The sequence below is a fragment of the Oncorhynchus mykiss genome, chromosome 5 (assembly GCF_057628025.1).
Source record: "Oncorhynchus mykiss isolate SJ-2025 chromosome 5, ASM5762802v1, whole genome shotgun sequence".
Classification (NCBI taxonomy): domain Eukaryota; kingdom Metazoa; phylum Chordata; class Actinopteri; order Salmoniformes; family Salmonidae; genus Oncorhynchus; species Oncorhynchus mykiss.
Window position 1 is genome coordinate 51,707,501 of NC_143026.1, and position 25,847 is coordinate 51,733,347.

General features: G+C 44.2%; 1 protein-coding gene across 6 annotated transcripts in view; it reads left to right on the forward strand.

Annotated features, from left to right (window-relative positions):
* Positions 1-25,847, forward strand: part of camsap2a (calmodulin regulated spectrin-associated protein family, member 2a) — a 78,513-nt gene that overhangs the window by 45,565 nt on the left and 7,101 nt on the right. For 2 of the 6 annotated variants that reach the window (XM_090235130.1, XM_090235129.1), the window contains 10 exons: positions 10,385-10,526; positions 11,105-11,244; positions 17,080-17,168; positions 17,751-17,852; positions 19,045-19,076; positions 19,182-19,251; positions 19,377-21,564; positions 24,013-24,149; positions 24,590-24,807; positions 25,421-25,517. In XM_090235130.1, the coding sequence (XP_090091256.1) occupies positions 10,385-10,526; positions 11,105-11,244; positions 17,080-17,168; positions 17,751-17,852; positions 19,045-19,076; positions 19,182-19,251; positions 19,377-21,564; positions 24,013-24,149; positions 24,590-24,807; positions 25,421-25,517 (3,215 nt within the window). Of the gene's footprint in view, positions 1-10,384; positions 10,527-11,104; positions 11,245-13,462; positions 13,599-17,079; positions 17,169-17,436; positions 17,853-19,044; positions 19,077-19,181; positions 19,252-19,376; positions 21,565-24,012; positions 24,150-24,589; positions 24,808-25,420; positions 25,518-25,847 lie in introns of those variants that run through there. The other 4 variants (XM_090235131.1, XM_090235133.1, XM_090235132.1 and 1 more) reach the window with 3 other exon arrangements.

A 25,847-nucleotide genomic window follows, 5' to 3' on the forward strand; every position in this document is an offset into this window, starting at 1 on the left:
GTGAGTAGACGATGTTTCAGAATTTGCAGGCAGTGCAGCATATTTAGGTTCGGGAAGGGAAAAAAAAACATTATTGAATTGAAACTATTTGTATACATGTCTTCCACAATTTGCAACTGTTTTTGTCTTTTCCCGAAATGGTCAGATACAGCAACTGTCACTGCAAAAGAAAACATTCTGCAAACACCTCCAGACATTTGATCAAGTTCACCATTGCTATTTCCTTTAGATTAGAGGGCTTCAACCTTTTCTTGAATGGCCAATCATATTACTCTTTTGCATTGCATTGCATGGCATTGTAGGCTGCCACTGTAAGTGTAGTTTTAAAAAAAACATCTGAGTAGATAATGTTCCAGAATTTTCAGGAAATCATATTACTCAAATACAAATAATACTTCACTCAAATACAAATAATACTTTTCTGCGTCTAGTCTTCAATAGTTTTCAATGGTAGACTGCGACAGAGCAGGTAAATGTTGAACTAGAACGCAAAATTGCGCTGAGAAGTAACTGGCCCCGTTGTTTCTGCTGCTGCTTTGAAAGTGGATTGAAAAGTACTGGGGCAAATGCTTTCACGCCACACGTTTTCCGGCGGCTCTGGCAGCAATGCACTACCGGCTCCCGGGGGCAGTAGGGCGGGGAGGGGTTCATTAGTTTAAAAAATAGCACTGATCAAAAGGACACCTTTTCCATAGGAGGGCAAAAGGACAGATACTCCAGCACCCCTAGGGCTCTATCTGTGCACGTGACTGCATGTATGAATTTAGTAATTAATGCCAATTTAAAACTATTGAATTCAAATTACATTTCTTAATAGAAATTGAAAATGATTAAATTCAAGTTCAATCCAAACCCTGGATGACTGACAGGGGCGCTGTATTGAAAGCACCGCTGAGCCATTTTGGTACTCCTCCATTGTAAAGAAATATTTTGGAAGCTATAAAAATGCATTTATTAATGTCTACATTTTGTTTTTGCCAAGTATGTTCTATTACAGACACCTTGATGCATACTTTAAATTATAGTATGTGTTCTAAAAATAATATAAAAACATATTGCTTAAAGTATTATTTTAGAGAGTACTAATGTTACTATCCCCACTACAATGTAATTTTCCAATTTTGTCCTTTTTATTGAAATACTGTAGAATTCCACGAATTTCTAAGGAGGACTGCACCTTCCATTTTAAAGGCTACTGAGTGGCACAGCGGTCTAAGGCACTGCATCTCAGTGCTAGAGGCGTCACTACAGACCCTGGTTCGATCCCCGGCTGTATCACAACTGGCCGTGATCGGGAGTTCCATAGGGCAGTGTTGTCTGGGTTTGGGGAGGGTTTGACCGGGGTAAGCCGTCATTGTAAAATAAGAATTTGTTCATAGCTGACTTGCCTAGTTAAATAAAACATACAATACACTTCTGGGGAGTATCAATATGGCAGCTGGTAGCTTCAAAGCCTCTCTTGGCCATTACATAGCATCAGCAATCCAGGGGTTATACACATCATTGGTTCAACCTCTGCTGTCACTTATACACTGAGTATACCAAACATTAGGAACACCTTCCTAATACTGAGATGCATCCCCCCCTTTTGCCCTCAGAACAGCCTCAATTCGTCGGAGCATGGACTCTACAATGTGTCGAAAGCGTTCCACAGGGATGCTGGCCCATGTTGACTCCAATGCTTCCCCCAGTAGTGTCAGGTTGGCTAGATTTCCTTTGGGTGGTGGGTCATTCTTGATACACAGGGGAGGAGCTCCAGGTGGTATCCGATTTCAAGGCACTTAAATATTTTGTCTTACCCATTGACCCTCTGAATGGCACACATGCACAATCCATGTCTCAATTGTCTCAAGGCATAAAAGGCCTTCTTAACCTGTCTCCTCCCCTTCACCTACACCGACTGAAGTGGATTTAACAAGTGACATCAATAAGGGATCATAGCTTTAACCTGGATTCACCTATGTTATGAAAATAGCAGGTGTTCTTAATGTTTTGAATACTCAGTGTATATCTCTCCATTTTTATGCCTCAATGTTTATACTGTATTTTACATAGCAGCATTCAACATGAACAACATAATATTTCTGTGCAATTCCCTTTCTCAGCCTGATCCCAGATCTGTTTGTGCGGTCCTGCTAAATCCTATCTTTGAGTTTATTTTTCAATTTTTTACAGGGAAAGTGCACATTAATCAACGTTTCCGTAAAAGTGCAGGTTTTAGCCAGCCGGCTAATTTTCAACCGTAGTCCCTGGGCGGGTTATTAAAAACAATTACAATAACAATACACATGCAGAGCAACATAGGACAAGCAACACGTAGCATGCAGACAGAGCAATAGCACAAAGAGCAACAAAACAAAATACATAAAAGAAACAACGTGTTTCCACACCTCGCAAGCTACAGACAACATGGAAAGCGACAATACACAGCTAGGAATTATGTTCACAAGTCTGATTGGCCTTTAACGTTTTTTTGTGAAGGTGCGATAGGTGGTGCAGTTCTGTGTGTCTGAAGGCAGTGTGTTCCAGACATGGGAAGCTCTCACAGAGAAAGCAGATTGACTAAAGGTGCTTTTCCTTAAGGGAACTATACTGTCACCTCTCATGGCAGACCTTGTGGTTCTGCTGCCTTTTTCACCTGCTTTTTAAAAGAGAGGTTGGAATTACGTATGAAGCCAAGGTATGTGTCAGCTCCTCCCCTGACACATAGACATCTGGCTCAGTAGCATCAGTTGCCCTCTTTGTTTAGAACATGCAGACAGTTTTTTTTTCACATTGAGATGCAAACATGAGTCACTGAGCCATTTTGTACCCTGGACCATTACAGTAGTGAGTTCTTGTGCAGCTTGTTGTTTGCTCTTTGCATGCACATATCACTGTATCATCTGCATACATTTGAACTTCAGACCCAGTACAGGCAGATGTTAATTGTCACGCCATTGGCACAAACAGCTACTGTACTTTCTCTCCTACTTTCTTCACACCCTACACAGTCAAGTCGTTTCAATGCTAATTACAAAGACAACTGTCATTTAGTCTGGGGTCACACAGCTCAGAAACTAAACTGGCTACCTATCTAGGAGTTGTTGCGTCTCGCTACATGCAGACTCTAATGCCTTATGACAGGCTGTTGTTTGCGTGTCTGTTGTACATGCTCTGTCATCACTGGCAGGCTGGTTCAGTATTATGGTCTGCCGAGCAGCAGGGTTGACATGGGAACATGACCTCTGACACAGCAAAAGTGACAATAGAGAGAGAGAGAGATGATGTCATTCTCTCCGCTCTGTTGCCCTCCTCTCTCCTCTTCTCTACTTCTCTTCTGTCTTCTACTCCTTTTTTCCTCTCCTTATTTCCCTCCTCTCCCATTCTCTTCTCTCCCCCTCCTCTCATCTCCCCCATCCCTTCCTCAGTCTTCTTTGCTTTCCCATCTAAACACGGCATCATTTTACCGTGGCTTGGACCTTAAGAAAGCCTGAAGAAGGCACAGTGTGCCGAAATGTTGGCTTACCCATTAAATTGTTGCGAACATATAGTATAGTCTTTCTTTTCATACTTTGGCTGGGCCTCCCATCCAGAGGAGGGCACAGTTTGTGTGGTAATTGTGACACAACACCTTTAGTGAACCTGAAGAGAAGGTACGTCTATAAAGGAGCCTTGAGAAAATCTTGGATAGTTCCCAGGAGGCAATGCCACTGCGGCAAGGCAGATGTCCCATCCCAGAACAGACGTGTATGTGCCTGCAGAGACCTTGCATGAAGTGCTGCCTGATAGGCTAGACACCTGGCTGTTTGTGTGTGTTTGGCAGGGACAATATACAACAAAACATACGTCTCAGAGTATGAGAAGTAATGTGTTTTACCAGATCTACAGTGGCAAGGAAAAGTATGTGAACCCTTTGGGATTTGATGACCAATTTCTGCATAAATTGGTCATCAAATTTGATTTGATCTTCGTCTAAGTCACAACAATAGACAAACATACTGTGCTTAAACTAATAACATCATTTAAACATGTATAGTGTAGGTTGGAAAATGTTTGTGAACCCCTAGGCTAATGACTTCTCCAAAAGCTAATTGGAGTCAGGAGTCAGCTAACCTGGAGTCTAATCAATGAGACGATATTTGAGATGCTGGTCAGAGCTGCCCTGCCCTATAAAAAACACTCACAAAATGTTTGTTTGCTATTCACAATAAGCATTGCCTGATGTGAACCATGCCTCAAACAAAACAGATCTCAGAAGACCTAAGATTGAGAATTGTTGACTTGCATAAAGCTGGAAAAGGTTACAAAATTACCTCTAAAAGCCTTGATGTTCATCAATCCACGGCAAGACAAATTGTCTATAAATGGAGAAAGTTTAGCACTGTTGCTACTCTCCCTAGGAGTGGCCATCCTGCAAAGATGACTGCAAGAGCACAGCACAGAATGCTCAATGAGGTTAAGAAGAATCCTAGAGTGTCAGCTAAAGACTTACAGAAATCTCTGGAACATGCTAACATCTCTGTTGACGAGTCTACGATACGTAAAACACTAAACAAGAATGGTGTTCATGGGAGGACACCACGAAAGAAGCCACTGCTGTCAAAAAAAAACATCGCTGCACGTCTGAAGTATTCAAAAAGAGCACATGGATGTTCCACAGCGCTACATGCAAAATAGTCTGTGGACAGATTAAACTAAATTTGAGTTGTTTGGATGGAACACACAACACTATGTGTGGAGAAAAAAGGCATAGCACACCAACATCAAAACCTCATCCCAACTGTAAAGTATGGTGGAGGGAGCATAATGGTTTGGGGCTGCTTTACTGCCTCTGGGCCTGGACAGCTTGCTATCATTGATGGAAAAATGAATTCCCACGTTTATCAAGACATTTTGCAGGAAAATGTAAGGCTATCTGTCTGCCAATTGAAGCTCAACAGAAGTTGGGTAATGCAACAGGACAACGACCCAAAACACAGAAGTAAATCAACAACAGAATGGCTTCAACAGAAGAAAATACGCCTTCTGGAGAGACCCAGTCAGAGTCCTGAACTCAACCCAATTGAGATGCTGTGGCATGACCTCAAGAGAGCAGTTCACACCAGACATCCCAAGAATATTGCTGAACTGAAACAGTTTTGTGAAGAGGAATGGTCCAAAATTCTTCCTGACCGTTGTGCAGGTCTGATCCGCAACTACAGAAAACGTTTGGTTGAAGTTATTGCTGCCAAAGGAGGGTCAAACCAGTGCACAGGGGCATTGACATGCTGAAGCAGGAAAGGGCCTTCCCCAAAATGTTGCCACAAAGTTGGAAGCACAGAATTGTCTAGAATGTCATTGTATGCTGTTAAGATTTCCCTTCACTGGAACTAAGGGGCCTAGCCCGAACCATGAAAAACAGCCCCAGACTGTTAATTCCTTCTCCACCAAACTTTACATTTGGCACTATGCATCGGGACAGGTAGCATTCTCCTGGCATCTGCCAAACACAGATTAGTCCGTTGGACTAAGTGTGATTCCATGCATTTTCACTGTTCCCGGGTTCCAATTGTGGCGAGCTTTACACCACTCCAGCCGACGCTTGGCAATGCACATGTGTGCTGCAGCTGGGCCATGGAAACCCATTTCATGAATTTCCCGATGAACAGTTCTTGTGCCGACGTTGCTTCCAGAGGCAGTTTGTAACTCAGTAGTGAGTGTTGCAACCAAGGACAGACAGTTTTTACGGGCTACGTGCTTCAGCACTCGGCGACCCCGTTCTGTGAGCTTGTGTGGCCTACTGAGCCGTTGTTGCTACTAGACATTTCCACTTCACAATAACAGCACTTACAGTTGACCGGGGCAGCTCTAGCAGGGCAGAAATCTGACGAACTGACTTGTTGGAAAGGTGGCATCCTATGATGGTGCCACATTGAAAGTCACTGAGCTCTTCAGTAAGGCCATTCACCTGCCAATGTTTGTATATGGAGATTGCATGGCTGTGTGCTCAATTTTATTCACCTGTCAGCAACGCATGTGGCTAAAATAGCAGAATCCACTAATTTGAATGGGTGTCCACATACTTTGGTATATATAATGTATGTGACATGATGTTAGGAGATTCTATTGAACATGATTGCAGCACTGTAGATGACTCACTTTAACCCCTCTATCTTCATGAAAAGCACCTCTGAGTCTGGTTATAGGCCTATCTGATTCCCTGACCCTTCACTTATTACAAGTAAAGTTGCCTAACAAGTTTCTCAATAGTTGTTACTGTAACCATGTTACTATGACATTGTACTGGCACATGCACAGTACCAGTCAAAAGTTTGGACACATCTACTTATTCAAGGTTTTTCTTTCTTTTTACTATTTTCTACATTGTAGAATAATAGTGAAGTCATCAAAACTATGAAAAAACACATGGAATCATGTAGTAACCAAAAAAGTGTTAAACAAATCTAAATATATGTTCTATTTTAGATTATTCAAAGTAGCCACCCTTTGCTTTGATGACAGCTTTGCACACTCTTGGCATTCTCTCAACCAGCTTCACCTGGAATGCTTTTCCAACAGTCTTGAAGGAGTTCCCACATATGCTGAGCACTTGATTGCTTTTCCTTCACTCTGCTGTCCAACTCTTCCCAAACCATCTCAATTGGGTTGAGGTCAGGTGATTGTGGAGGCCAGGTCATCTGATGCAGCATTCCATCACTCTCCTTCTTATAGCCCTTCAAATAGCCCTTACACAGCCTGGAGGTGTGTTGGGTGTGTTCAACAATGTCCTGTTGAAAAACAAATGATAATCCCTCTAAGCGCAAACCAGATGGGATGGCGTATCGCTGAAGAATGCTGTGGTAGCCATGCTGGTTGTGTGCCTTGAATTCTAAATAAATCACAGACAGTGTTCCCAGCAAAGCACCCCCACACCATCACACCTCCTCCTCCATGCTTCACGGTGGGAACCACACATGCGGAGATCATCCTTTCACCTACTCTGAGTCTCACAAAGACATGGTGGTTTGAACCAAAAGTCTCAAATTTCGACTCTTCAGACCAAAGGACAGCTTTCCACCGGTCTAATGTCCATTGCTCGTGTTTCTTGGCCCAAGCAAGTTTCTTATTGTTATTGGTGTCCTTTGGTAGTGATTTCTTTGCAGCATTTCGACCATGAAGACCTGATTCACACAGTTGATGTTGAGATGTGTCTGTTACTTGAACTCTGTGAAGCTTTTATTTGGGCGGCAATTTCTGAGGCTGGTAACTCTAATGAACTTATCCTCTGCAGCAGAGGTAACTCTGGGTCTTCCTTTCCTATGACGGTCCTCTTGAGAGCCAGTTTCATCATAGCGCTTGATGGTTTTTGCAACTACACTTGAAGAAACTTTCAAAGTTCTTGAAATTTTCTGTATTGACTGACCTTCATGTCTTACAGTAATGATGGACTGTAATTTTTTCTTTGCTTATTTGAGCTGTCATAATATGGACTTGATCTTCTACCAAATAGGGCTATCTTCTGTATACCACTTGTTAAGCAGCTATTGTATATGAGGCATCACAGGCTAGCGATGGCATACAAGGGCACAGTGAGCTGTGCTGGACTTGAAATGTCTGCTAAATATTTATATTTTTTATTTAACCTTTATTTAAGCAGGTAGTCATGCTGAGACCACTGTCTCTTTCACAGATGATTCCTGCATGAACACATTAAAAAAAATTACACGATACATACTGTATCTATATACACATAATTACACAAAACAACACTGTATCTATATCCACATCAATTACACAATACATACTGTATCTATATACACATCAATTACACAATACATGAAAAGCAAATACAAAACACGAAATGCAAAACACAATCATATAAAGCAAACAAATTCTTCAGTTAAAAGGCCCGCATTCAGTAAAAAGACACACATTCTCTCTCTCCAGCTCCCTCTCCCTCTCCGCCTCCCCCCGGCACTCTGACCTGGATGCTAGCTCCAGACACCTCCTAAATCGGTCACGCTCTTTGAGTCGCTGACTTCATTGAGGGACGTGTACCCTCCACGGACAGATGTGCTGTAGTCATCGGAACAAAGCAGAGGGGGCGACCCAGGGTTTATTTTAAGCTGCAGCACAGTACGCTGCGAAACACAATAAACACTTGTGGTCAATGTGGAGTCAAAGGCAATGGCAGGGCAGAGATTTAAGTTGCAAATCTGTGCGGGATGAATTGAACATGTCTGGTTGGAGAGGATGTGATTTGTCATAGAGGGAGAACACTGTCAGGACAGCGAGTTGATTGATGTGGTGGTGGATGGTTGGGATTGGGGCTAAGCCTAAGCGCTCTTTAGGGGGTTTTAGTGGTGGTCGTGGCTGCCCTGTCTTTTTTTTTGTTTTTTGTTGAATTTTACCCCTTTTTCTCCCCAATTTCATGGTATCCAATTGTTAGTAGCTACTATCTTGTCTCATTGCTACAACTCCCTTACGGGCTCGGGAGAGACGAAGGTTGAAAGTCATGCGTCCTCCAATACACAACCCAACCAAGCCGCACTGCTTCTTAACACAGCGCGCACCCGGAAGCCAGCCGCACCAATGTGTCGGAGGAAACACCGTGCACCTGACAACCTTGGTTAGCGTGCACTGCGCCCGGCCCGCCACAGGAGTCGCTGGTGCGCGATGAGACAATGATATCCCTACCGGCCAAACCCTCCCTAACCCGGACGACGCTTGGCCAATTGTGCGTCGCCCCACGGACCTCCCGGTCGCGGCCGGTTACGACAGAGCCTGGGCGCGAACCCAGAGTCTCCGTTGGCACAGCTGGCGCTGCAGTACAGCGCCCTTAACCACTGCGCCACCCGGGAGGTCCTGCCCTGTCTTTTAGCTGTGGTTTAGCCCTGACATAGCCCGGCCCTATAGCCTTTCCTGCGATAGTCCCACAACCTGGGTCATTGCTGGGACATGCCTACTGGCACTCCATAACCACCACCAACCCCCCTTCCCACACACACTCCCCAGTCTCCCCCTGCCAAATGTTCAGCTTGTGTTTATTCTGCTGTGTCATGTAAGGGTAGCAGTACGTTATGGGCCATTTGTGCCTGGAGAGGTGAAGTAATGCCTGCTAGCCGTTATTGTGATTTCAGCAATTGTGGGTTTGATCCATTTGAACTGTATCTCTTTGAATAAAGGTGTACTAAGTTATTGCTAGTCCTCATGCTCTGCCACTATGTGTCGCTGCAATCCTACTCTCACTGTCTAGACTCACTCAGACACCAGAAGTTGTTCTTGCTAAACCTTAAGGATCTCTGTATACTTTGTTCAAAAAAACATAAAATGTAGCTAAATTGTTTGAAACCTACACACGGCCAAACCTCGGCTTGGATGTAGTGTGGTTGAATAAATTCTCCAGCCAGCACTATGAAAGATCAGCGTGATCAATAGATTGCCTGTGAATGTGATTATACCTTCTAATCGTCCACTTCACGAAGTGTGGCACATATCTCTTATTGTGAGCCTTTGAGGTCAGTCTATGAATGACTCACATTAGTATTCAAAGAACAGTGCTATTCAATCAGCCGGGACTGCAAGAATCTGACCTTTTCATCAACCTGGAACTGCAACATTCAAAATGTACTGTAGGTTAGTTGTTTTGCTACCATTGACGGTTGGTGTTTAAGAAAGCCTTTGCCACCCAATAGGAGTGATTCTTACAAAACGCGTCTTTGATGTAGCCTTGAAAGTGTGTGAGAAACATGTCATGTCAGACTTGACACAAACTCAGTCAGCACTTATTGCCAATGTACTGTAATACTTGTCTCAAACCTTTGGAAACAGACACAAAAAGGGCCAATGTCACTGAAGGCAGCACAAAGCAATTTCAGCACCATTTCAGGCAAACAGACTGCAAGCACGCAAATGCAGTACAAATACACAAACATTGTTTGTTTTTTTCAACTAGGAGAACAGTCACAATTTAGGCTTCATGACAAATCCCCCTGGTTCAAATCCCCCTGGTTGCTGCTGCGGGTGTACTCTACTAGCTGTCTCAAGGAAAGATGTCTGTTTGACATGAGAGAATCCTCTATTTGACATTTTAGCCAGCATGGCTAGTGCCTGTAAGTCAGATGACCAGTCTCTCACCACCATCTCCATAGTGTCACCGTAGTAAATGTCATCATTCCACAAGTGAACGTCAGCATGTGATTGCCGTTATTGGTGTTGCTTTTTTCCCTGCATGATACAATATCACCCTTCTTCAACTCCAATGAGAGATGCACTCCATCGATATGGAAATCTGCATTCCCACATGTCCGCCTCTGCCAGTGTATTTCTTTGTCTGTCCGTGTGTGTATGAATCTCCCTTGCACCATCCATCTCCATGCCCAGACCCATTGTCTGTCTGTCTGTCTTCCCTGTGGTGCTCCAGGCTCGCTACAGGAAGGAGCAGGCGGTGGCACAGCAGGTGCCCTGGATCCCCCCTGTGGACAACCTGTTGAAGGACACCACTGACGGCTGCGCCCTGGCCACTCTGCTGCACTTCTACTGCCCACAGCTAGTCAAACTGGAAGGTACACTAACTAGACAGCACTAAACTGTATTCTGACCGTGGGGATGGGGGGTGTCTGTGGTTCCCTATCAACACATTACCTTTTTGAGAGGCCTATAGCTGTCTGAATTATTCAATCACTTAGCCTGAAGGTGTTAAGGGCTCTCCCCTGGCTAGCCTTTCATGTTCCAGGAGGAGTGAGTGAGCCATCCATTAGTGATGAACATCAAGTCTCAACTCACCCTTAATCTCATCAACCATCAACCCACTGATGAAGTGGATGGGATCTCATATGGACACACACACAAGGCTCAGTACCCCAAATTCAGAGTGATGATTGATTTAAAGGCACTCCATAAGATTCTGTTTTCGCATCAAAACGGCTTGATTACCTTCTGGAAAACATCCAGTATTCTCATCCCTGATTGGTCAATCCCATACAAAGAAGGGACAAATACCTTACAAATACCTCCAGAAGCCCTACTCCTAACGGATATTCACTTTCTGATTCACTTCCAAGAGATTTGTGCATCACTCGTCTCTCAGACCCCCTTTAACCAACTTAGCCAATTATGTGTCCATGTGGCCTGTCCCTGTCAGATATCTGCCTTAAGAAGAGCATGTCACTGGTGGACAGCCTGTACAACCTGCAGCTGGTGCAGGAGTTCTGTCAGCAGCACCTCAACCGCTGCTGCCACTTCAGTCTGGAGGACATGGTCTACGCCTCCTCTTCAGTCAAAGTAAGTCCACAAGGCAAAGTTATGGCTTTTGAAGTGTGTTTTGAAAGAATCTCTGAGGTACAAATGTATACCCTTTTCACACTATTGTGTCTATACCGTACAGTGTTGGCTGGGATATTTTGTTTTCACATGGTCCTTTCCCGCACCGTTCCAGCAACTAGACTGCATGTGTAACCACGCCAGCGCAGTACAGCTCAGCATGGCTTGGCTCAGCTCAGTAGTGTGGAAAAGGTGTTACTGCACACAGAGTTCAGCCAACTCGGTTTGAATTGTTGATTTTTAAAGGGCAGCAAAAGTTTCAGGAGATTTTGCAAAGAAAATAATACATTTGGAAGTAGTCCAAGAGCTAAAGACAATGCGTCAAACTAGGCATAAGGCTTGGCAGCTACAGTGTGTGCAGCATTGCCAGAGCTGGTGATTCGTGTATATTCATATTATGTAATACAGCTGGAGAAAGCCTGGTGGAAAATGGGATCTGTCTGAAATGGATCCTGTAAACTCTCTGTCCTCACAAACCACAGATCTGGTTTGTCTGTGCGAGATGTGTCTCTGTTTTGTCTGTCCCTCTCTCTTTTGTCTGTATTGCCTTCCCTATTTCTCTCGCTTTCCTCTCTCCTCTCTCCTTCTTTCCTCTCATTATATACCTTTCTCTCATCTCTCTCTTCTACGCTCCTCGCTCTCTCGTTCTCTCTCTCTCTCTCCATTTTTCACTGGAAGCTATTATATCGGTATGTATTGTATCTATGTGCAGGAAGGATGGACACATAACACTTGGCTTGTGTCTTTGTCTTGGCTCCCAGGCTGTGAATAGTGGGTGTTGGTCACGTGTGTTGTTGCCAAACAGCTCTGCATTCCCCATTTTCTCTATTCTTGTACATTAATGGTTTCACAAGTACTGTACTGAAAACTGATGAACGGTTAAAAATGGTATGTGTTGTTTTTTTTGTGGCAGAGAAGTGTCATAGTGGAGAAAAGGTGAGTCGGGGCTGAGTTTGTGTGTGTGTTTGTGTGCTGCAAACAACAGTGTACCACTGGCCCTGTCTGGGTGTTGAGTATTGGCGTCTACCCAGCTGTCAGTTGTGCTGGTCCTTTCAGTGGAGAAGTGCTGCTAGTAGCTATTAAAGCACACAGTTCACAAGGGGAGGGGGGAATACTAGTGAGTTGAAATCAGCTGTGTCTGACATGGTCCTTTAAGCAACCCCAGACACACTGGCAGATTCTGAATAAGTCACTTCACAGAATGCTTAGGAAGGAGATGATTCAGGCTGCGGGTCAGGTGAAATAGAGCCCTGGGGCTGAAGAGGCAAATCAGTCCTACTGCATCTATCATGACACTGACATTGAGTTTATGCTAGCCACAGTAGAAATATAATTATTAGAATTACATTCCCATTCAAGTCAATGTTCTGTGATAGGTGGACCGGCCGCCATATTGAGTGTACCCACGAGTGTTCCAGTCAAATTGCTGTAGTCTGAGAGGCTTGTCCCTTCTCATAATTATATTTCACAACAACCTGTATACTAGCCACTGACAAAAGCCATATATATTATAGATAGTCTCTGTGCACTTCATTTGAACCTCTTCTTAGGGGTTTGAGCTTCTAGTTGCTATTTCTGTGCAGCTTGACCACAAAATCATCCACTCACTCAGCCCAAACCTCTTACTTTTATAATAATTTAAAGACGGAGAGAGAGACACAGTGAGGGAGACACAGAGAGAGACACACACAGAGAGAGAGAAATCTTATCATTTATGGACATGGGGGACCTGAGACTATGCATATGGCCTCAGACGCACAGGTCTCTGGTCTAATCAGCCCCTTGGCTAATGTAAAGTGATTAATGACATTTAATGACATTAATGACATGGTAGCCTGTGTGTGGGCACCCACTGAGAGGGGTGGGGTTGCCCTACTAAACAGATTATCCATCCCAATGCTTTAGCGTCAGATTTGTTTGCAGTCAGCACCAATCAGCTCTCATCTCAGACATGGAGTGACACGCTGCAATCTCCAAACCTGGCAACCCGCCAGAGAACAGTAAGTGACAGTAAAATCTGACAATCTGGCAACTGGGCGGGGTAATATCAGGCGACAGGGTTGCGGTGTTGTGAGTTGGAGATCAGTAGAAAATCAGGGGCAGAACATAATGGATGTTTGACTGGCAGTGGTGTTAGGAGAGATAACGCTCACGATCGAATGTGAGAGGAAGCAGGTAGACAGACATATGGAGGGAGCGGACAAGCTTTTGCTATCTGGGCTAGGGGAGACCATTTCTCTTTCTCTTTTATCTATCGTTTCTCTATCAGACTGGGAGGACCCCACTCATGCTGCAGCTGAATTGACCTAGAGGAGGTAGGCTACTGTAGCTCACTGCAATGGAAATTGTAGCCTGGTACCAGATCAGTTTGTGCTGTCTTGCAATCTGGTGTTGGTGAGACAGGAGTTGGCAAAACAACATTACCAGATTTGCAACCAGGCTATAAAAATGGTTGTTGTGATTGTTTGCTATACTGTATGTTATATAGATGGAGTTCTAGTATTAAAGATGGCTGTGGTGGAGATTCTGTTGAGATGTAGCGTTGTGTTGTTTTGAATGATTGAACTTGGTTTACATTTTATTGATCATAGTTATTATAATAATTTACTGTAGTTCAGTTGCTACAGAGTTTGACATTGGATAATTGTGTTTGTCAGTGTTCCGGCTGGATGGTTGTTTGTCAGTGTTTTGGCTACTGTATAATCTGTCATGACAGATAAAAACATTCAAATGTTATGCCTGTTATGACATAACACCCTGGAATATGAGCAAAGATGATTCCTGTGCTCTGGTTTTGCATCACTGTTTGTTTGGATTGCAGAGAATATTGGCTTTGTAAGAATAGGATTGGCTGTGGTCTGACATGCTAACTCGGGGAGCTATGCTCTGCATGACCAAAAACTGCTCACGGTACCAATTATTTTAAATGCAGTGTAGTCACTTTGGGGAGTCACCTCTAGTTAGCTGCTTCTGCTGTCTTGACATACTGTTAAACAGCTGAGGGTAAATATTGCTGAAGAGGTGAATCTCTCACACACACACTTACACACTCACACACATACAGTTGAAGTCAGAAGTTTACATACACATTAGCCAAATACATTTAAACTCAGTTTTTCACAATTCCTGAAATTTAATCAGAGTAAAAATTCCCTGTTTTAGGTGTTAGGATCACCACTTTATTTTGGGAATGTGAAATGTCAGAATAATAGTAGAGAGAAGTATTTATTTCAGCTTGTATTTCTTTCATCACATTCCCAGTGGCTCAGTATTTGGTAGCATTGCCTTTAAAATTGTTTAACTTGGGTCAAATGTTTCAGGTAGGCTTCCACAAGCTTCCCACAATAAGTTGGGTGAATTTTGGCCCATTCCTCCTGACAGAGCTGGTTAATCAGGTTTCTAGGCCTCCTTGCTCGCACACACTTTTTCAGTTCTGCCCACAAATTTTCTATAGGATTGAGGTCTGTGAGGGCTTTGTGATGGCCACTCCAATACCTTGACTTTGTTGTCCTTAAGCCATTTTGCCACAACTTTGGAACTATGCTTGGGGTCATTGTCCATTTGGAAGACCCATTTGCGACCAAGATGTTGCTTCAATATATCCACATAATGTTCTACCTCAAGATGCCATCTATTTTTTAAAGTGCATGCTTCACAGTTGGGATGGTGTTCTTCGGCTTGCAAGCCTCCCCCTTTTTCCTCCAAACATAACGATGGTCATTATGGCCAAACAGTTCTGTTTTTGTTTAATCAGACCAGAGGACATTTCTCCAAAAGTACAATCTTTGTCCCCATGTGCAGTTGCAAACCGTAGTCTGGCTGTTTTATGGCGGTTTTGGAGCAGTGGCTTCTTCCTTGCTGAGTGGCCTTTCAGGTTATGCCAATATAGGACTTGTTTGACTGTGGATATAGATATTTTTGTACCTGTTTCCTCCAGCATCTTCACAAGGTCATTTGCTGTTGTTCTGGGATTGATTTACACTTTTCACACCGAAGTACGTTCATCTCTAGGAGACAGAATGCGTCTCTTTCCTGAGCAGTATGACGGCTATGTGATACCATGGTGTTTATACTTGCGTATTATTGTTTGTACAGATGAACGTAGTATCTTCAGGCATTTGGAAATTGTTCCTAAGGATGAACCAGACTTGTGCAGGTCTCCAATTTCTTTTCTGAGGTCTTGGCTGATTTCTTTTGATTTTCCCATGATGTCAATCAGAGGCACTGAGTTTGAAGGTAGGCCTTGAAATACATCCACAGGTACACCTTCAATTGACTCAAATTATGTCAATTAGCCTATCAGAAAGCCATGACATAATTTTCTGGAATTTTCCAAGCTGTTTAAAGGCACAGTCAACTTACTGTATGTAAACTTCTGACCCCACTGGAATTGTGATACAGTGAATTAAAAGTGAAATAATTTGTCTGTAAAAGAATTGTTGGAAAAATGACTTGTGTCAACCACAAAGTAGATGTCCTAACCGACCTGCCAAAACTATAGTTTGTTAACAAGAAATTTGTGGAGTGGTTGAAAAACAATTTTTAATGACTCCAACCTAAGTGTATGTAAACTTATGACTTCAACTGTAGATGCACACACACACTGCTTTTGCACTGAGTAAGGGAATGTTCATTTTGGTAACAATTGTGTTGTTGACCCGATGAACACTGCATATACTCAAGGTCATATCGGAACACGTGTGTGTGCCCGCCTCCTTGGGGAACCCTGGGTGATGTTCATCAGGGCAAACCGTAGCAAAACATTTTGCAACTGAAAATGGAAATAAGCATTTCTTACTGGACAAGTCAAGATAGTCACTTCCTGATGCAGTGTGTTTTCTTTGCTAATGAGTATGACTTTGGGCTAAGTGTCAGTGGATGAGGATGGTAACAAAGGAATAACAATAACACACCATGATTGGTCATGAGGACGTGGCCATGGTTCATTTTCCCATCTATCTAAATGTGTACTAGGCATTTATCACATGCCATTTCTGGGACTCGTTGATTGTGTTTTATCATAATTCGTAAGTGTCATCAATCAATATTTTTGACAGCACCTCTTTGAATATATTTTCGTTCCTGTTCTTTCTGACCTGGTTTCTGACCAGGGCATGAGTTGCAATGGTGAATCAATCCGATTATAAGGATAGCAAGGGAAAGGAAGAAAGGCTTTCCCCTCTTTGTGTACAGGCGATCTGGCCAAACAGGTCCTTGTGGGTCAACCCTATTCATTGGTTCTGTGACCATCTCGAGAGGAGCAGAAACTAGGCAAATGGTTTTATTTTCACGCACAGGCACATTCAAGTACCAACAGCACCACATACCACTATGTAAATGATATATTAACTAAAGGGATCTGGCTGTGTACTGTAAAATATTGTGACACCTTGGGAAATGTGTAACAGCTCCTCTGTTTTGAGGGTTATTAAATTGATGGGGGAAACACTGTATAAACAAGGTAAGCGAAGTGACTCAATTAACTCACTCTTTACTCTAACCAGTTGGGTTCTCTTTGGTCTATGAAGGTTTTCGTAAAGAAAATGTCAATGTATTTAATTGACTGATCTCAAGTAAGTATTTATGATGTGTATAATAGTTTGTCTTTTTGAAGTTAACAGAGACATCTTGTGGAAGCTCAGGTATACTGCATTTGACAGTTTTGAACCGTTACATTTTTCTACAAGAGTTCATGTTGCAGTGGTCTTTTGCCTGGTGTGTAATGTTTATGTTGCAGTCCTGTTTCTATTAACCTTAGCTTTACCACCACATCCTGTCTGTTTTTGTCTTTTCCAGAATAACTACCTTGTGTTTATGGCCGAGCTGTTCTGGTGGTTTGAAGTGGTTAAGCCCTCCTTTGTACAACCAAGAGTGCTGGACACTGAAGGAAAGCAGTTTTTTGTACTTCAGAACTGTTTTGTATTTTTGCAAACTTCAGACATCCAGATTAAATCATTCCTGTTCTATTTAATGGTTTTAAAAGCCCAGTACAGTCAAAATATATTGTTTCCCACTGTTTTATATCATATTCGACAACAGCTGATGAAACACTTACTGTAAAAGTGTGAAACAATTTTATCAGTGTTATTTCCTGATAGTTGCTGGTTGAAAATACAATCTACACTGGACCTTCTAATCAGCAGGTTTGCATGGGCAGGAGTTTTGGCTTTATATGGTGACATCACAGTAAATGCAGTAAATGAGTTAATAGACCAATAACAACGAGATTTCCAAACCTCTCTGCCAATAACAGCTAGTTTTCAGTTTTCCCCTCCCCACTCAGACCACTCCCAGACAGTCCTAGCAAGATATTTTTTGTTGTTGTTGCTGAAAAGCAGATTTTGCCCATTTTAATGGAAATCTACTACAGTAAGGTACTTAATTGTTACCCAGAAATGATTTGATATTGATATAAAAACAGCTCTATTGGGCTTTTAATGAAAGTAATGTGTTTGTGTTTGGTTTTTAGAGCCAGCCCTCACATCGTTGAGGAACATGCCCTCTGTTCCCATCTCCAATGTCACCAAGACGAGCTTCATGGAGAGACCGCCCAGCCCAGAACGACCCAGGTACTATTTCTTATTAATTTATGGTCCTGTTTGGCTAAGTTGGTACGTCATGTTCGATTCACACTGGGGGCACCCATTCGAAAATGTATGCACGCATATATATTTTAGGGGAGCAAAAGTATTTGGACAAATTCACTTATATGTGTATTAAGGTAGTAAAAATGTAGTATTTGGTCCAGATTCATAGCATGCAATGACTACATCAAGTTTGTGACTCTACACATTTGTTGGATGCATTTGCTGTTGGTTTTAATTGTGTTTCAGATGATTTTGTGCCCAATGGAAAATACTTTTTATTGTAAATAAGAATATCATTGTTTCTAAACACTTCTACAGGAATGTGAATGCTACCATAATTACAGGTAATCCTAAATGAATTGTGAATAATGATGAGTGAGAAAGTTACAGATGTACAAATATCATACCCCCAACAAATGCTAACCTCCCCTGTTATTGTAAAAATGGCTCTTTCTACCTCCTCCCCCTCGCACTTAATCAGCTAGCTTAAAAATGGACTTTTCTTCTTCTTCCCCCAAATCGGACCGGGTCTGGATCTGACCAGGTCTATATGGAACAAGACTCGTTGGAACTGGATCTCTATAAAAACTTTTTTTTTTATTATTATTTTTGTAAATGTAATCCATTTTCTCCCAAAATGGTAGTTATAGTCTTGTCCAATAGCTGCAACTCCCATACGGAGTCGAGAGAGGCGAAAGTCGAGAGCCATGCGTCCTCCGCACTGCTTCTTGACACACTGCTCGCTTAACGTGGAAGTCAGCCGCACCAATGTGTCGGAGGAAACACTGTACAACTGACGAACGAAGTCAGCGTGCATGCGCCCGGCCTGCCACAGGAGTCACTAGAGTGCGATGGGACAAGGACATCCCGGCCCGGCAAAACCCGCCCCTAACCCGGACGACGCTGGGCCAATTGTGCGCCGCATCATGGCTATCTGCAGGGGATACTGATCAGAGGTTAAGCAAACCCATCTGGAATGTATTAAGTAGTCTGGGGTGGGCGCATACTGTACATACAGCGCTCAAGCTATGGTGCCAAGCTTAAAAAAAGACCCCGTTCCACAATCTCTCAACAGAGGTGATAATGTCTTGGTCATCTGGAAACCTGTATGTTTTAACTTTTGTAGGTGTTCGTGATTGACAATATTATGTTTTATTTTTTTCACCCCCTCTAGCCTGCCTCTCCAACCACAACCTAGGAACTCAGGTAACTTGATCACTAGAAGTTTTGGCTTCTACCAATTGATCATTAAACAGATTAAAGTTTAATAACAATTGATGGATCTAATATGAGATGCATATTCTCATCCAGGTGAAATAAAGAGATCAACCTCAATGTCCTTTGTGGATGGCTGTGTAGGAACTTGGCCCAAGGAGAAAAGGTTAGTATCATGGAGTAAGTCAATTAATGACTTGTAGCAGACAAAATACAATTATTGTTTGGTACAACAAAAAAGTGCAATTCTAATAGCATTTGACTGATTGACTGGCTGTTTGTTTTTGCCAGGTCTGGGCCTTACGGTGTATCCTTCGACATCCCTTTTGACAAAGAGGACACCGCCCAGACATCCACTCCCCCCGGCCGTAGCATGACTCGCTCTGCCAGCACAGAGGGCTTCAAGGTTCAACAGATGCCCCGGGGCATGAAGAGGAACCTGTCCTTCCAGCCCATCAACGGGCAGGGAACGGGCATCGAGGAGGAGGGCCGCCTGGACAACCTGGCAGGGCCCGATCTGCCCAGACAGCCTGGCAGGCCTGAACCCCCTGGAGGCCCACTGAGGTTCCCCAATGGTGGCTCAAACCTGGACAGGCACGGAAATGGCATCGCCACCCCCAGCATGGAGGAAGCCCTTCAGATAATCCACAACACCGGTAGGCAGGCCCCACAGCGCCCTCTGACAGAGGGCATCAAAAATGGGTTCTTCCTGCACAGTCCAAACCAGGGCAGAGGAGGTGGTGAAGTTGGCCTGGATCCTAATGCTCGACCGGAGAAGAGGGACCTGGACTCGTTGAGCACCACAGACACTACGGAGGTGGACACGGGCATCCACGTGAGGACCGAGGACATCGCTGAGACCCTGGACGAGGACTCATCGCTGAGGGAAGCTCTGAGCATGGAGCTGGACATGGACACGCCCAGCCCCTGCCCCAGCAGCTCCGGCTACGCCAAATCTCCCTCCACCAGCTCCGGCACCAAGATGACCAGCTTTGCCGAGCAGAAGTTCCGGAAGCTCGGTGTCCCCGAATCGGGGGGAAGAAGCAGCAGCAGCGGGGGCGGCAGCTCCCTCAAGACCACCCCCGAGGGCTCAGAACTGGGCCTCCCGTTGTCCGTCTCCTGGGCACCCACTCCGGAACACAGCCCCGTGCATCAACAGATTGCGCCTCTCACCCAAGACACTCCAACTGGGCCAGCCCAGGCCCCTCTCCCTAGCGACCCGGCCCAGGCCATGGCGACAGAGATGGTGGAGCTGCGCATGCGCCTGGAGGAGAAGCGAAAAGCCATTGAGGCGCAGAAGAAGAAGGTGGAGGCCGCATTCACTCGCCACCGCCAGAGGATGGGCCGCTCCATCTTCCTGGACGTGGTCAAGAGGAAGGGTGACGGCGCCTCAGGGGTAGGAGGACAGGAGGAAGGGGGGAAGACGACAACGGAAGATGAGAGGAAAACAGGGGGGAGCAAAGCGGACACGCCCGACGGGGCTGAGCAGGGGCAGGGACTCTCTGGGGCCCGCTGGCTGAAATCCTCCTCCGGAGGAGGAGAAGAGGGAGGTCAAGGTCCCGCCGGAGGTCAAGGACCCGGTGAGGTGGATCTAGCTGAATACACACGCTCCATCGAGAAGCTGAACCACTCGTTGGGCTTCCTGCAGACAGAGATGCAGCGCCTGGCCCAACAACAGGAGGTCATCATGGCCATGAGAGAACAAAAGCAACAACAGGCCTGGGTCATCCCCCCTCCCCAGACCTCGCCACAGAAATACGCCCACGCCTCCACCCGCTCTTCTGGCTCACCCTCCCCGGCCGACTCACCCCGCTCCGCCCACCGCTCGCCCACGAGCATCAAGAGGAAGTCGGCCTCCTTTCACTCACGGAACCCCCGCACGCCGCGCCCCAGCGAGCTCAAGCTGGCCCCCTATAACCGCTGCCTGACAGCGCCCCAGTCTGTGGACAGCCTCCCCCGCCTGCGCCGGTTCTCCCCATTCCAGCCCATGGCCTTTGCCTACATGGGGGAGAAACCCGCCGGTCAAACCACAGAGACAGAGGACAAGGATAGGGACAGGGACACTGAACCGCTGCTATCCCCAGAGACAGAGGCAGGTAGTGCCTCTTCTCCCTCCTCCCCAGCCAAAGACAAGCAGAAAAGACAAGAAGGGACCCGAGAGATTGCCAAGAAGGATGAAGCAGAGGAACATGAGGAGATGGAAGTAGAGGAGAAGAAGCAGGTGAAAATGGATGAGCTCAAACCCATAATAGTGTCGACTGTATCTGAAGTGCTGGCCCAGCCAGTGAAAGAGACCTTTACGGTCACCCCCACCGAGACCCCCCTTATCTCAGACCTCTTTGGCGGGGCAAGAAGCAACCTGATTGAGGTGCCTCTGTATGTGTTCAAGCCTCTTGAGGGAGAAGGCATGGAGGAGAGTGGAGACATGGAGGGGATCTATGGCGATGACGAGAAAATGTCCTGTGGCTTTTTCTTTAAGGTAGGAAGTTAAAGATACATGATAGAAGTTGTTTTGCTAATAGTTGTGAGCTAATTTTGACACAATATTTCTGTCCATTTAGAACCCTTTTGGCTCAAGAGTATCCCCAGAGGCAAACGTTCTGTACAATTTAAAGATCCCGAACAATCATTCTGATTCCCATGTAAATAAGCATTTTGAGTGACTAAAACATCACCCATAATATTTCTTCCCGATATATAAATACTCAACATTTTAGAAAAAGTACTTTTTCTCTCATGTCAAACTACCAGGAAGTCTGAAAAGACAGTGGGCGGGGAGCTATTAGACTGAGTCAAGCTTACCTTGACTGACGGTTCTTTGAAAATACCTATACTTCCGTTCAAAAGTTTGGGGTCACTTAGAAATGTCCTTGTTTTTTAAAGAAAAGCAACATTTTTGTCCATTAAAACAACATCAAATTGATAAGAAATACAGGGTAGACATTGTTAATGTGGTAAATGACTATTGTAGCTGGAAACTGCAGATTTTCTATAGAATATCTACATAGGAGTACCGAGGCCCATTATCAGCAACCATCACTCCTGTGTTCCAATGGCACGTTGTGTTAGCTAATCCAAGTTTATAATTTACAGGCTAATTGATCATTAGAAAACCCTTTTGCAATTATGTTAGCACAGCTGAAAACTGTGGTGTTGATTAAATAAGCAATAAAACTGGCCTTCTTTAGACTAGTTGAGTATCTGGAGCATCAGCATTTGTGGGTTCGATTACAGGCTCAAAATGGCCAGAAACAAAGAACTTTCTTCTGAAAATCGTCAGTATATTCTTGTTCTGCGAAATGAAGGCTATTCCATGCGAGAAATTGCCAAGAAACTGAAGATCTCGTACAACGCTGTGTATTACTCCCTTCAAAGAACAGTGCAAACGGGCTCTAACCAGAATAGAAAGAGTGGGAGGCCCCGGTGCACAACTGAGCAAGAGGACATTAGAGTGTCTATTTTGAGAAACAGACACCTCACAAGTCATCAACTGGCAGCTTCATTAAATAGTACCAGCAAAACACCAGTCTTAACGTCAATAGTGAAGAGGCGACTCCAGGATGCTGGTCTTCTAGGCAGAGTTGCAAAGAAAAAGCCATATCTCAGACTGGCCAATAAAAAGAAAAGATTAAGATGGCCAAAAGAACACAGACACTGGACAGAGGAACTGTTGATGTTGCTGTTGATGTTGAGACTGGTGTTTTGCTGGTACTATTTAATGAAGCTGCCAGTTGAGTACATGTGAGGCGTCTGTTTCTCAAACTAGACACTGTAATGTACTTGTCCTCTTGCTCAGTTGTGCACTGGGCCTCCCACTCCTCTTTCTATTCTGGTTAGAGGCAGGGAAGGGAGTAGTACACAGCGTTGTAACGAGATCTTCAGTTTCTTGGCAATTTCTCGCATGGAGTAGCCTTCATTTCTCAGAACAATAAGTTGACAAGTTTCAGAAAAAAGGTCTTTGTTTCTAGCCATTTTGAGCCTGTAATCGGAAAAAAAAGAAGCTATTGCGATTATGTTGAATTATGTTTGGTAAATAAAAATAGACATGGTAGTGGTAATATTTCATTCAGTACAGCAATTTTAAGGCGGCTTAACCCGGTGTAAGTTGTTCCAAGAGACCACTTTTTTGACTGTTCGGGACCTTTTTATGTTTGGGAATAATCTCCAAAACAATAACTGTTACATTAGTGTGTAAATGTCAGATTCTGGATATTTGGCCGCCAAAAATGACTATTGTCTAATGTAATTGAAAAATCCTGTGCTTTGTTTATTGGAAGGAAATACTCTGTTTATAATATGAGATGAATGATTTTTTAAATAGGTCAAGCCGAGGACAACTTGGTCTTTCCTGTTCTGGGGAGGGTATCTAGCTAGCTACAGTTGTCTGTGCCTTTATCTAGGTCAGGAAACTGGAGATTGTGAATAATTCAGATGCAGCTGCTGAGAAGTGGGTTCGTAGAGATGTTGAGCTCGTTGTAGGATAGTTGTGATGAGGTTCACATGCAATTTTCAGCATTCAGATCAAATGATCAGATTTTGCACATGGTATTGGATCTTGTGTGCCATAGTAAGAAATAGTCGTCAGTAGAGGCGTATTGCTATTAAAGAGAGCATCGCTCCCTGTTTAGTTGTAATTACTTAGGAAATACACCCAGCAAGGGGCCTCTGCCTAGGGCGGCCTACTCTTAGACTAAAAAGCATGTTCAATTAATAGTCTATTGAAAGTGCTAGCATGTTCAGCGATAAGTCTCCACTAAAACTGCTTTCAAGTCCTGAGTGGTAGGTATAATCTTGGTCTGTGCAGCTGCCCCTTTAAATGTACCAGAAGAAATAACATCTCACATTAACCAGGGAAGTCCTGAGAGTTCCTGTAACTGTACACCACTGGTTATGAAAGAACACCACTACTGTGTGTACCTGTCCCCAGGATGACGGTAAGGGGGAGAGCAACATGGCTCAGAAGAGGGCTGCTCTTGTGGAGAAGAGGCTGAGGAGGGAGAAGGAGACGCAGCAGAAGAAGCTGCAGCAGGAGGCGGAGCTAGAGCAGAAGAAGGAGGAGGCACGGTCTGTATTCCCTTCCACTACAATCATGCACAAGCATGCACATACTCACACCCACATACAAAGACTCACACTTGAGCTGTTTTTAAAGCCCCTCACACATAGTATCATGTTGTTTGACGTTAGTCAATCAAATTGTATTTGTCAAAGTACATCAATCAATCAATCAAATGTATTTATAAAGCCCTTCTTACATCAGCTGATGTCACAAAGTGCTGTACAGAAACCCAGCCTAAAACCCCAAACAGCAAGCAATGCAGGTGTAGAAGCATGAATTGCTAATGCAATTGATCAAAGTACATTACTACTGATTGTCTGGTAATGTGCATCAATCAATATTCAAATACTTTGATCAATTGCATACCATTGTCTATGTATGATTGTGTCCCGGTCATAGTTTTACATGTTCTTGATTCTTGGTCATCATCTATTTCTCCTTTCAGAGTGAAAGCAGAGGAGGAGCACGTGAGGAAGGAGGAGGAGAAGGCCCGCCGGGAGTTCATCAAGCAGGAGTACATGAGGAGGAAGCAGCTCAAGCTCATGGAGGACATGGACACAGTGATGAAGCTGCGGCTGGCCGGCTCCAAACAGAGGAGAGCCCGGCCCAAGTCCATCCACCGGGACAGCATGGACTCCCCCAGAACCCCGACCAGGGTGGCAGGTAACCATGGAGACAGCCACTCTCAGGGCTCACCGTCTGTGTCGTGTTGGTGTGCCGTGTCTGCCCAAGTGCCACCCATCTGGCACCACAGCTAGCTTTGTGCCATCTGCAATAAAACACTGTTTCTCTGCAGCTCAGTGTGGCTTCTTATGGTAGACTAGAGAGTGTACTAGTTCTGGTTGAGATCTGCATGCCAACTAGTACTATTAAGAAATTGCTTCATTATGAAAGCAACTTCTTTACAATCCAGTAGCTAACCCTGCCTGATTTCTTAACCGCTTTGCCAAACCAATTCAACCAATTTGATCTTGTAATGATAATGTGAGGCTTGAATCGATCTCTGATAATCTGGCAAGGACATCTCATTATGCTATGTGGGACTCTGTATGGTTTCCATGGCATCCATCATCATTCTTTGACTAAGAAAGTGAACTCAAAATCAAAATCCTGCCAAATTTAAGGAGCCATACAGAGATATGTGTGTGTTTGTAAACATCAAATGATGCTGCAGATAGCTTTGACAAGGTGGGCACAAAATACTGTGGACGGACTGTGTTGTGATCGTGGTGTAACGGTGTTGTCCCATCTTGTGCAAAACTTGTTTCACATCCAGGTTCACGACCTCGTGTTTTTTCAGTCTCCAGCTTGTCTCTGGCCTCGCTCAACCTGGGAGACAGCGACAGTGTGCACTCTGAGAAGAGAACACCAAGGTGAGATTCCTTCATATTAACAGTATATGAAACACATTTCTGCATATTCCTAGTTGAATTTCCTCTTAGCATGTATTCTACTTTAAGGGGTGAATCCTAACTTTGACTTAAGTTTCATTTTCACTTAGTCATGCATTGATGTCAATGGGACAAGTGAAAATTCTACCTAAGTTAAAGTTTGAAAAATGTCCCAAAATGTTTATTCATACTCTGTTTCATTGAACTTGAGTATCACTTCTGACCTGCTTTTTAACCCTCTCTCTAGCCAACGGCTTTTAACCTAACATTTCTGTATTCTCTACACTCTTTTTTCCTACCTACTCTCTTTGA